Below are 12,731 nucleotides of genomic sequence, written 5' to 3' on the forward strand. Positions count from 1 at the left end.
CAGGCAGGCTTCACAGGTTTCCCAGCTCCAGCTCCAGCTCCAGCTCCAGCTCCAGCTCCAGTTTCACTTCAGGGATTTTTTCTAACTCGCAGAGCTTCAAGTTTGGTATTTTTCAAGGAGCTGAATTCATTTTCTAAAGCAGTGAAATCTCAGGAGACATCTCTACTTTTGGGTTTTTGGGACCCGGCCTATGCACTCCTGTTGCCATGGCATCTGAAAGTTTCCAGTACCGGGCGGTCTTTGAGTACAAGAGGGAGCGAGGAGACGACATCAGCCTCCAGCCGGGGGACCTGCTCAACGTCCCCAAGGCCTCGCTGGTGGCGGCGGCGGGACCGGAGTACCAGGAGGGGGACGAGCGGAGCCCCAAGGGTTGGATGCACGGGATCAACGAGAGGACCAAAGAGAAGGGAGACTTTCCGGGGACTTTTGTGGAGTACGTCGGGGCGGTGAGGGTCGGCCCTGCTGCGGCCAAGTCCTGGCCCAGGCCTGTACCACCGACTCCTGGAGGGCCACAGACCAGCGTGGGGCCTCAGCCTGCTGGAGCAGCTGCAGCTTCAGGTGAGTCACACTTTAAACTTCATGTAAATGCTTTTCTTGCTGCTTTTTGTTTTTTTTTGTGAGTGCTTCTCATGAAATCCTCTCTGATGCAACAAACACACACAACGTTTCTGTCGGTTTCGATGGTGATTCATCAACCTGGACTGTCTGATTCAGGTGTGAGCTGCTTGGCTTGCACAGTGTTTTATGTGTGTGTGTGTGTGTGTGATATTTTTAGAAAGATAAGAGTGTTTGTATTGAAGCGTGGTGGTGATGTTTGCACAAAAAACATTTAACAGATCCTGAGACTCTTCTTGCTCCAGTAGAGAAGGTTAAAATGCTTCGTTCTTCTCGACTGGATCTGTCCGAGTGAAAATGGATGTTTAAGAAAAAAGCTTGAGTTGAAAAGTTTTGCACAGAAGTCTGCAGCTCTTCCAGCTCTTAGTGTCTTTCCTGTTAAAGCTGTGTCAGCGTTTTTAGAGCCTGAGGATGTAGGTGGATGTTAGAAATGAGAAAGACTTGAAAAGTTGAGATGTTGTAGAGTTACATTGCTCTTTAAACACATGTGAACTGACTACATACTACAACTCTGTATCCTTTTTATATGGATCTAGTTACCTTGCCTGTCTGCCTGCTCTGAGGTTCCATATTTGGTTTTCAGGAGCTTATTATTGTGAGCGCCATCTTGGCTCAGGAGCAGCTGAGGATGCCCTGCAGCCTGTCGTCCCAGAAAGCTGTACAGTTGAAAATGATTACATTAACTTTTATTAAAATACCTAAATGTGTGAGTGTGGTGCAGACAGGCTGTTTATCTGAGAGTGAGAGTGAGAGTGAGAGAGAGAGAGAGAGTGAGAGAGAGAGAGAGAGTGAGAGAGAGAGAGTGAGAGAGAGAGAGAGAGAGACTGCAAAGGTCACAGGATACCACTGAGCCACAGAAAGCCATTATTATCCAATCTGAATTGAGATTCAGTATCTGTAGTATGAGTATGAAGTGCTGCAGTGTGTGTGTCGGTCAGCTGGTCTCAGTTTTTACTGCTCGCTCCACTTAGGTTTGTCTCTGCTTGACGGGTTTTTAAGTATTTACCAAATACTAAACTAATGAAGCTCTTAACTGCAGAAACCAAATATATAGCACATAGCTCTCTGTACTCCATCTGTGCCGTATTGCTCTCATGGTGCCTTTAACGTCATTTTATGATATTGATTTTGGGGCATTTGTGGATCGATTGAGAATCATAGAAGATAATAATTCAGATTCCACCTGCAGGTATAAACTTGTAGCCTCAAAATATGAACAACATCAAACTGAGCAGAGATATCACTACAGATGAGATGAAGAGTTCATAGTATTCATGCATATCTTTGAATATGAGCACACACACACACACACACACACACACACACACGCATCATTAGTGTCAGTGTCAGCAGGCCTGTTAATCAGAGCTTAACCCCCCGTTCCTCCCTGTTCCCCCCCCCCCCACCACCATCAGAGGCCCTGCGTACCTCCCATCAGGCCTACATTACCCATAATGCTTTACTGCGTCTGTTTCTCTGCAAGCTGGGTTTGAGTGTTTGTCATTGCTCCATTGTTTCCTCACTAAGAATGTCTCTGCTAAATGTTGTTGCACACAGATTGAACCGCAGCACTGGCAGTTCAGACTAGTTGAACTCATTTCACCATCTGATACGACAATGGGCTCTATGTTTTCCTGTGATACCACCATGCATGTGGACAGTGTGGTATTTCCCTGGCCTTGAATTTTTTTGTTTTGCCTCGGTCTGTGTGGTTATGTGGTGCACAGTGAGCTGCCAGGAGGAAATATTATATTACTTAAAATTCAAACTTAGCAGCAAACTACATACCTGCAATAACAGATCACTCTCCAGCCAACATCAGCACAGAAAATAAGGTTGAATGTTAAATATGTGTGAATGTCTCTGCTGCTTTTTACTTTATACTAGTATGAGAAGCCTTCAGTTCATTAAATCTCTGCAGAAGTCCCGAGGCAGCAGTGTGCAGTGCTGTGATGCTCGGCGGCTTCCCTTCATTAAATCAGCAGAAGACGACACACACACACATCCACACACATCCACACACATCCACACACATCCACACACATCCACACACATCCACACACATCCACACACATCCACACACATCCACACACATCCACACACATCCACACACACATCCATACACATCCACACACATCCACACACATCCACACACATCCACACACATCCTCACACATCCACACACATCCACACACATCCACACACATCCACACACATCCATACACATCAGTTATAACTTAATATTCTGCTTTTTTTATTAGAGACATGTCTCTGTTATCATCATAGCATCTTCTCCAACTTTCTTTACAGCAGAAATACTGCAGAGTGTTTCATCCTGGGGACTCATAGCAGTGAGATTAATGACTAGCCTGTGTGATGGTGTTCGAGGTGAGATTGGCTGTGTTAGAGAGTTGAGGCTGAAATAGAGTCGGAGTGATCATCATTATTATGTCTTTTATGTCTCATTGTGATGCTGCTGCACTACAGGTCAGCTGGGTCCAATTTTAGCTCCTCTGATCAGGTGAAGGCACATAATGAAATATTCAGGTGAAGCCTCCTCTGTCAGTGTGAATGGAGCCAAACTTTTATTACCCATACATGATTCAGAGAGGTAATCACAGTTTGGATCTTTAATGTTTATTTTAACATTGGTCCCATTGTTCCATAGTTTATAAGAAGCTAAAAAAGAAGTCAAACATCATTATTATAACGGTGGTTTTTAGCCACTAAGACTGGATCCAATTTTAGATCCTCTTGATCAGGTTGAAGTCAAGCCATGAAATATTAAGGTCAGCCCCTCTGCCAATATAATCAGTTTTATCTACATGGGTCTTTATTCAGGAGTTGATCATGATTATTAGGGCACATAATGAAATATTCAGGTGAAGCCCCTCCGTCAGTGTTAATATGGCAAGTTTAAAACCTTGAAGAGCCAAACTTGTATAACCCTTACATGATTCAGAGAGTTTGGATCTTTAATGTTTATTTTAACATTGGTCCCATTGTTGCATAGTTCATAATAAGCTAAATAAGAAGTCTAACATCATTATTATAACTGTGGTTTTTAGTCTCTATTGAAACACTGAAAACAAGACTGGATCCATTTTTAGATCCTCCTGATCAGGTTGAAGTCAAACCAAGATATATTTAGGTCAGCCCCTCGGCCAATATGATCTTTTATCTACAGTACGTGGGTCTTTATTCAGGAGTTCAGGACTTAGTTCCCATTGATCTTGCTAAAAAGAATCTAGGGCCCATTAAAATCCATTTTTTCCGTTTTAATTCTTGTGAATCATGTTTTTTTACTTTTGACTCGTATTTTACTAACAAAGCAACAGTTGACCTGACATAGGAGTCTTTGGGGAACTGCTGGGCTCTGTAATGAGGGGTTAGTGTCCAGTTTTCAAAGTTATTTCGCCGATGAAGACAGAGCCGTGTTCAGCTGCTTCACCATGCTTACATTGTTTAGAAGGGGGAGGGGCTCTGTGTGTGGGGAGGGGCTCAGTGTGTGGGAGGGGCGGGGGGGGCGGCGGCTTGTTGTGCCACCGAGATTTGCTTTCCTCTGTGCAATTTTTCCCAGACATACGTTCCTCTTCCACACGAAAACAGCATTTCAGTCAAATTATTAGTATTCCACGTTAAAAATAAATTCAGTTTTAATCGAATCCATTCCCGCGTTTCCGTCGGCGAAAACAAGATTCAAGTTGTAATAAATTGAAATGATACTTTAAACTCCCCCCTACTATTATAAAACATGTTGTGCAGAATGTCACAGAGTTGCACATCCATCTGCTGAAGGATGAAAGTTTCTCTGAGCTCACCTTTAAATACACCGAGGCCTCCAACATCATTCAGTGTGTTTTTAACCCTCCTGTTGTCCTCGAGTCAAGGAAGGAAGGGAAGGAGGGAGGAAGGGAGGAAGAAGGGATGGAGGGAGGAAGAAGGAAGGAAGGATGGAAGGGAGGGAGGAAGAAGCAAGGAAGGGTGGAAGGGAGGGAGGAAGAAGGAAGGAAGGATGGAAGGGAGATAGGAGGGAGGAAGGGAAGGAAGAGAGGAAGGAAGGGGGGAGGAAAGAAAGAGAGAAGGAATGAAGGACGGAAGGAAGGGGGAGGAAGGAAGGAGAGAAGGAAGGGAGGAAGGAAAGGAAAGAAGGACAGAAGGAAGGAAAGAAGGAACAGTCAAAACAGACGGGGTCAGTTTGACCTGGGAGGATGACAGGAAGATTAAACTCCTGTGTGTTACGAGCATGAGGCTGCAGTACACACTCCCTTCCTCCTTTCCTCCCTTCCTCCCTTCCTCCCTTCCTCTCTCCTCATCCTCCAGGAACTGCTGCATGAACTGCTGCCTGCAGCCAATCAATGACCATATTTCTTATTGACTGTGCAGTTCTCAGGAACGTTGAGGCGTGTTGAGTTCAGGGACCTGCTTTGCCTCCAGATTAAATCACTGTTGATATTTATCTCTAACAGTATCTCTCTCTATCGATTCCCGTTACAAGACTGCAGATTGGGCTCATGCTGCAGACGAGCTGTGTGAGCTTTGTGTGTGTGTGTGTGTGTGTGTGTGTGTGTGTGTGTCTATTCGAAGAAAAACGAGCCTTTAAATTGTAAATTCAGTCGCCAAAAAACAACCTGTACTTACCTTCGAGTGACAGAATAATCCATGATGACAAACACTCCTTAACTTTAACTCTCAAGTGATTATTTTCACCTAAATCATGATCTTTTCTAAATCTAACCAACCAGACATTAACCCTTTACATATTGTTCATATTCTGACTCATAATTAGTCTCTACATGTTTGATTTATCTGTTTGATTAAAGCAGTCATCATTATGTAATGGTGGAGAAGGAAGGAGGAAAGAAGGAAAGGAGGAAGGAAGGAAGGAAAGGAGGAAGAGGAAGGTAGGAGCGAGGGAGGAAGGAAGGAAGGAGGGAAGGACGGACAGGAGGGAGGAAAGGAGGGAGGGAGGGACAGAGACAGGAAGGAAGGGAGGGAGGGAGGGAGGAAGGAAAGGAGGAAGATAATGGGGAGGACAGAAGGAAGGAAGGAGGGAGGGAGAGAGGAAGGAGGGAGGAAAGAAAGAGAGAAGGAGTGAGGAAGGAAGGAAAGGAGAGAGGAGAGAAGGAAAGAAGGACAGAGGAAAGAAGGAAGGACAGACGGAAGGAAGGATATTCAGGATCACATTAGGAATGAATAGGGTGTACATGGTGATTTAAAATGTAAAAATGGGTCAAATTTAGTTAATGACAGTGATGTAACACAATAAAACATCATTATTTTTTTGCAGGTACAAAATACCAAAATATGACTTATTGGGATGTTTTAATGATTTATTTAACACAAACAGGCAGAGACTTGATCCTGTAATATAAAGCATTGTAAAACAAGCTGCCCCACTTTAATAAACACACACATATATAGTGAACCCCTGCAGGCTCTGATTAGTGTTTTTACAGAGTCGGGGTTAGGGTTCGGGTTAGCTCTGTGTTAGCCGCGGCTCTCTGCTACATGCACTGAGTTCAGATCTCGCTGTGTTTATTGCTCCTCATTTGCTAAATAGGTCAGAGGCAGAGCAATGTTCTCTCATCTCCTTCCCCATGCCGCCCTCTCCGCTCTCTCTCCGCTCTCTTTAATTGTCTGGCTGCTCATCTCATCTCTTCTCTTTTTTTTTTTTTTTTTTATGGGAGTGGGTTCCAGTCTGTCTTTTATATAAATAACATCCACTACCACTCCAGGCTCGGGTAAAATATCTTCTTTCCATCTGGCCCTGATGCTCTTAGTTATGAGATGTGAGCCTCCCTCCCTCCCTCCCCCCCTCCCTCCCTCCCTCCCTCCATCCATCCATCCATCCATCTATCCATCCATCCATCTATCTATCCAGCGTCCTGCAGCTACACAAGGCAGTTTTTGTTCTTAATAATTGATTGGCTGGCACTCTGGCAGCCTGACATGCCACATTCCTGCAGTCACAAATCACCAGTGGCAGTAGTGTTGTAACAGCAGCTGCAGCAGAAGGGAAGCAAGCTGATCTGCAGCCTCCGCCACTGCTTTACATATACAGGAAACACCCTGCTCTGTTTCACTGGAACAGGGTTTTGTAGGAATTGCTGGGAAAATGCATGTAACATGATACAGTATAATCCATTTAGTGAGTAGTAAGCACTGGATAATGGGTTTGGGTGGGGGTTAAATTGAGGAGAATTGTCTTGATTTGGGCGTTATTTAAAGGAAAAATTGTTTTGCTCACTTCCTGCTGTTCATACTGAAGATCAAATGTGCTTTCAATCAAAGTGATGGAGGCCAATGGGGCTTCAGCAGTCTGAGTTTTACAGTCTGTTTAGCATCAAATCTCCTCTTAGTGTTTCCTGTTGAGCTGTGGTGGAAGTATAGTAACAAAAAGAGACTTTGGTACTAAAATCACTGTAACATTGAAACTAGGGCTGTCAAACAATTAATTTTTTAAAATTGAGATTAATCACAGAATTTCCATAGTTAATCGCGATTAATCGTGTTTTGAATTGCATGTTTAATATCCTGTTGTTTTACATTTCAATGCAGTTTTAAGCCCATAATGTAAAGCATTTCTTACCAGAGTGTCTTAACTGGGAATCAATCACGGCTCTGCTGCGACTCCCACACTCCAAAATGGTCCTTTGGTGGAGCTGAGGCTGGCTTGGCTGCACCTGGGTGTTTAGCGTGGAGGTGCTAACTCAAACTCCACGTACTCCGGTGGTAGTTAAACTCCGTTTGACACAGGTTGCATTTTACTTTTGACTTGTCAACTGAAGCGTCTGGAAGTGTTTTAAAGTTAAACAAGCCGTTCAAAAGTCCAGTAGCTCTCTTACTTTCCATCAGCGCGGTAGGTTTACTGCAGGAGGCCACTTCAAAGCATAGCGCTACAGCTAGAGGAGCCGTCTACGGGGGAGTAGAAGGGACAAAAAGGCTTGCAACATTAAAATGCGATTCAAAAAATTAACACGTTATGGATTGCATTAATCTAATCACGATTAACGCGTTAACACTGACAACCCTAATTGAAACATAAAAGACTTGATTTGACTCATTTGGACGCTGAAGCTTCATATTAGCTTCAGATCAACTTTTAAATACATATTATTGCACAAAATGAGGATTTTGGATTTATTAGTGCATTATGAAGAGATCTTCTAATGGTCAAATAACAGCTGAACCCATCTACCATTATCACCAACTCTGCAACTCTGCAACTCTTTTTTCCCAGCCTCCTTTAACCTTCTTGGTTTAGTGTCACGGTGCATTTACTGTCTGTTTCAAGTGTCAGCATTTCCAGTATCAGCAAAGATCTGATAAACTTGTCCAGCACAAAATAGTAAACAGACAAATTTAGAGAGACGAGCCAGTGAAGTGGAACATCTAGCAGCTAAAGAGTCATGTATTTATCTCAGGAGCTGGTGGAGAACCAATCAGAGCTAAAAAAGGTGTGAATGTGGGACTTTGCGTAGATAGACTATATTTATTTCACCGAAATAAGAAGCCAAATTCTGCACTGCAGTGGATTTCCTCAGGTGTGTGTGTGTGTGTGTTAGTGTGTGTGTGTGTGTGTGTTCGTGTGTGTGTGTGTGTGTTCGTGTGTGAACAGATGGAAGGAAAGAAGGAACAGTCAAAACAGACGGGGTCAATTTGACGGACGACATGAAGGTTAAGTGCGTAGCTCAGTTATTATGATGCAATACAACAACATAAAAAGCCTATTTAATATTAATATTTCAGTTAATGTCATTTATTTTGCACCAAAGCTAAATAATGAACAGGTGATAGTGATTAGACTGCCCCCTAGTGGCCATACCGGCAACTGCACTGTATAAGTCTGAGTAAACAGTGTATATAGGTACATGGCAAATATTAATAATAGGCTGAATTTGAGCATTAAAAATTCAAATATAATATAAATATTAAAATTAATAAGGCATTAAATCCGAATTAGATTATAGAGGAAGATTGACAGCGCTAATGTCTACTGGATGTGTAAATGGCTTCCTCCGTCCCTCCTTTCTGTCTTCCTCCTCTTCTTCTTCTGCCACCTAGAATAGTTCAGTTCCCTCCCCGCAGTCATGCTGAATAAATCAGGTGTGATACTTTATAGCTCTAACAGGGCTCATAGCGCTAATCAATGCATAACACTATCTGACACCGTGTGATTGTGAACGCCCTCCTACATTTCCAACCTGAAGCCTTGCAACCTTCTCCTAAGGGGAGCTGTTTGCCGGCTCCATACAACATTAATTATGCCACTAGGCTAATGAATCCCTGGTGCGGCGCCCCTCATCACTATCTACCTACATTTATACAGGAGGTAACGTGAAGGTAATCAGAGTTCACAATGAAGCTAACGGGCTAATCGAATGCAGCGTCCTGCTCCGCTGTGATAAGGCAAAGCTTTTGTCTTTTATCTGAAGATGAGGCCCCTGTAGCTCGGCAACACTGTTGTTCCACTTTCATGTAAATGAGGGACGCAATTAGATGTAAACCAGAAGACTAGACATCATCAGGTTTTTTGTTCTAGCCCCCGCAGGCTTTTTGATTGGTGGTTTTGGTCAAGTAGAGCAAATGTAACACAGCGTCCTTTGTTTCATCAGAGTTACAGTTAAAGGAGATGGATTCAGAACAGGAAGTCAAGAGTTTACTGTCTTCATCATCACCTAACTTTAAGCCTAGAAAGAAATCTAAACATCTATTTGAAGAGTTGAAAAGCAGAAGAATTGTCCTCTATCTCTAACGACAAACATATGAGACCACACACATGCTGTTGCCTCTAGTTTTATGTTACTATCTGCTTGTGTAAAGACGAGCAGCAAGCATCGTAGAACAACAGAAATACATGAAATATCTGGGCCAAGCATCCTGGCTGTGGCTCAGGAGGTAGAGCGGTCGTCCTCCAATTGGAAGATTGGTGGTTCGATTCCCGGCTCCCTCCTTGTATGAATGTGAATGAATTAAATTCCCCTGATGAGCAGGTTGGCACCCTGCCATCAGTGTACGAATGTGTGTGAATGACATGTCATGTAAAGCGCTTTGAGTGGTCGCAAAGACTAGAAAGGAGCTATATAAGTACAGTCCATTTACCATTTACCATCCTTTGTTTCATCAGAGTTAGAGTTAGAGTTGGAAGGACGAGAAATGAAGGAGCTAGATTCAGAGCAGGAAGTCAAGAGTTTACTGTACGGCCATCTTCTTCATCATCACCTATCTTTAAGCCTAGAAACAAATCTAATCAGCTGTTTGATGAGGTGAAAAGCAGAAGAAATTTCCTCTATCTCTAAAGACAAACATAAGAGACCACACATGCTCTTGCTTGTAGTTTTATCTATGTGCTGTAACCTCAGAACCCATTTGCAATCGTCTGATGATGATGATGGTGATGATGATTCAGCCTCTGGGGAGCAACAGATGATGTTTCAGGGCTTCAGGTGTAGCTGCTGGCTACATGAAATTATGTGCACTTTGGTCAAGTAGAGCAAATGTCTCAATCGCTAGTTTAAAGCCTTCTTCAATGCAGTATGATGTTCATTTGGGACATTTTGGCCTCCCTGATTTTATATGTGACGATAAAGCAGGGTATGCATTAGGGTGTGACTACGTCCTGATTGACAGGTTGATTGACCAATGTCCTCGAGATCCAGCCCTCGCAACCATAGCAACCTCCCCACTCCGCCCATGGCCCCGCCTCATGCCCATATAAGTAGAATCCGTGTTTTTATTTTTCCCAGCATGCACCTGAAATTTTCAAGATGGCGCTGCCTAGATTAGAAACTATTAGCTTCCGAGCAGCAGTCCACAAACCAATGGGTGACGTCACGGATGTTACGTCCATTTCTTTTATACAGTCTATGGTACCATCCCAGCTCAAACGTGACTTATTAAAAGTTGCAAAGCAGAAGCACAAACATAAGAAGAATATAAAGCACATAATCTAGATGTTAGATGAATATTCTCTCTGATTGGCATCATCACGTTACCTCATTTTCATAGGAGCCAATGTTTAGCAGAAAGCAGCTCATTCTCCTTCAGTCAGGCTCTAACATACATATCAAACAGAGCTGGTCGATAGTAATCACAGTTATTAATGGAGTGGCGGGTGGCGGGTGGCGGGCGGCGGGCAGCTCGAGCGTCTCCGTGTCTTCAGAGGAGCGTCTGAGCTGAGCGAGGCAGCGGATCAATGAGACCGAGGTGATGATGAAACGCTGCTGCACCGGATAATGACCGGGAGGATCAAACACGATGAGAGCCAGACAAACACGAGGCACGGGGTGTGTGTGTGTGTGTGTGTGTGTGTGTGTGTCTGTGTGTGTCTGTGTGTGTCTGTGTGTGTGTGTGTGTGTGTGTGTGCAGGTTGGCAGTCCATGATCGACTCTTTGTGACAAGTTGAGAAGATCGATGGCGGCAGCGTCGGGCTAACAAGCTAACCTGGCTAAACGGCCTCATTTGTAGATTTATATTTAGGTCGACTCTTCAGCTCTTTGTGTTTAGACTTTAATGGGCTCCTGTGTGTGTGTGTGTGTGTGTGTGTGTGTGTGTGTGTGTGTGTGTGTGTGTGTGTGTGTGTGTGTGTAGGTGTGTAGGTGTGTGTGTGTGTGTGTGTGTGTGTTTGCTCTCAGATGTGAGTAGTGTTGTTCTGCAGAGACTCAGGCTTGTGAAAGGCAGATGTCTTCATGCCACCATTCTCCTTCCTTCCTTCCTTCCTTCCTTCCTCTCTCCTTTCCTCCCTCCTTCCTTATTTCCTCCCTCCCTCCCTCCTTCCTTCCTCCCATCCTCTTTTCTCTCCTCCATCCTTCCATCCTTCCATCCTCTTTTCCTTTCCTTCCTCCTTCTATCCTCCCTCTTTTTCTCCCTCCTTTCCTTCCTTCCCTCCTTTTCCTTCCTCCCTCCTTTCCTTTCTTCCTTCCTTCCATCCTACCTCCTTTCCTCCCTCCTTTCCTTCCTTCTTCCTCCCTTCCATCCTTCCATCCTCCCTCCCTCCTTATTTCCTTCCTTCCTTCCTTCCTTCCTTCCTTCCTTCCTCTGACAAAATGGAGAACACATCTGTTTTAGTGTGTGTGTGTGTGTGTGTGTGTGTGTGTGTGTGTGTGTGTGTGTGTGTGTGTGTGTGTTCTGCTGTAGATATACATGTGTTCCCCATGTGGAAATGTGGATTTGTGAATTGGCAGAACATCCTTTTGGCTTCTCTCTCTCTCTCTCTCTCTCTCTCTCTCTCTCTCTCTCTCTCTCTCTCTCTCTCTCTCACTCCATGTCTGTCTTAGATTTCGTTCCTCCTCTTCGTCTCTCCTCCGTCTGAACAAGTCGTTCACTCTGTTTTTGTGTTTATGAATCTCTCTTCCTCGCGGCACACGTCGGGTTATTTAACGCTGTGATTGAACCCTGATGACTGAACAGGTGTTGAGTCACATCTGAAAACTTGTTGAAACAATCAAATTTTATGAGGAAATAATCTCACTCTGGATGATTTTCTGCTTACTTTAAACTTCCTGTCGTCCTCCCGGGTCATAAGTCCTGCTTCCTCCCTCCTTCCTTACTTCTTCTTTCCTTCCTTTCTTCCTTTCCTTCTTCCTCTGTCCTTCCTTCCTTTCTTCTTCTTCCTTCTCCTTCTTCTTCCTTCCTTCCCTTCCTTCCTTCTCTTCCTTCCTTCCTTCCTCTCTTTCGTTCCTTCCCTCGCCTTCCTTCCTCCTTTCCTTCCTTCTTCCTCCCTTCCTTTCCTTCTTTCCTCCTTCCTCCTTCGTTCCTTTCTCCTCCTTCCTTCCTTCCTTCCTTTCTCTTCCTTCTTTCCTTTCCCTCCATCCTCCTCCTTTCCTTCTTCCCTCCTTCCTCCCTCCTTTCCTTCTCCTTCCTCTTCCTCTTCCTTCCTTCTTCCTCCTCTTCCTTCCTCCTATCCTTCCTTCTCCTCCTTCCTCCTATCCTTCCTTCCCTCCTTCCTCCTATCCTTCCTTCCCTCCTTCCTCCTATCCTTCCTTTCCTTCCTTGCTCTGCTTGCTGTATTCAGTGTTTAGTGGTGCAGCAGTGCGTCGTTCACCTCCCTCGTTGCGACCTCCTGTGTGACAATAAGGAGTGATGTGGGGCTGAACTGGCCCCACCTCACACAC

General features: G+C 44.2%; 1 protein-coding gene across 1 annotated transcript in view; it reads left to right on the top strand.

The window, feature by feature from the left end:
- Positions 1 to 206: 206 nt before the first annotated feature.
- LOC128362334 (phosphatidylinositol 3-kinase regulatory subunit gamma-like) overlaps positions 207 to 12,731 on the top strand; it is a 278,822-nt gene continuing 266,297 nt past the window's right edge. The window contains exon 1 of the mRNA XM_053323076.1: positions 207 to 558. Within this exon, the coding sequence (XP_053179051.1) occupies positions 207 to 558 (352 nt within the window). The remainder of the gene's footprint in view (positions 559 to 12,731) is intronic.

The sequence above is a fragment of the Scomber japonicus genome, chromosome 7, assembly GCF_027409825.1.
Source record: "Scomber japonicus isolate fScoJap1 chromosome 7, fScoJap1.pri, whole genome shotgun sequence".
In the NCBI taxonomy this organism is placed as follows: domain Eukaryota; kingdom Metazoa; phylum Chordata; class Actinopteri; order Scombriformes; family Scombridae; genus Scomber; species Scomber japonicus.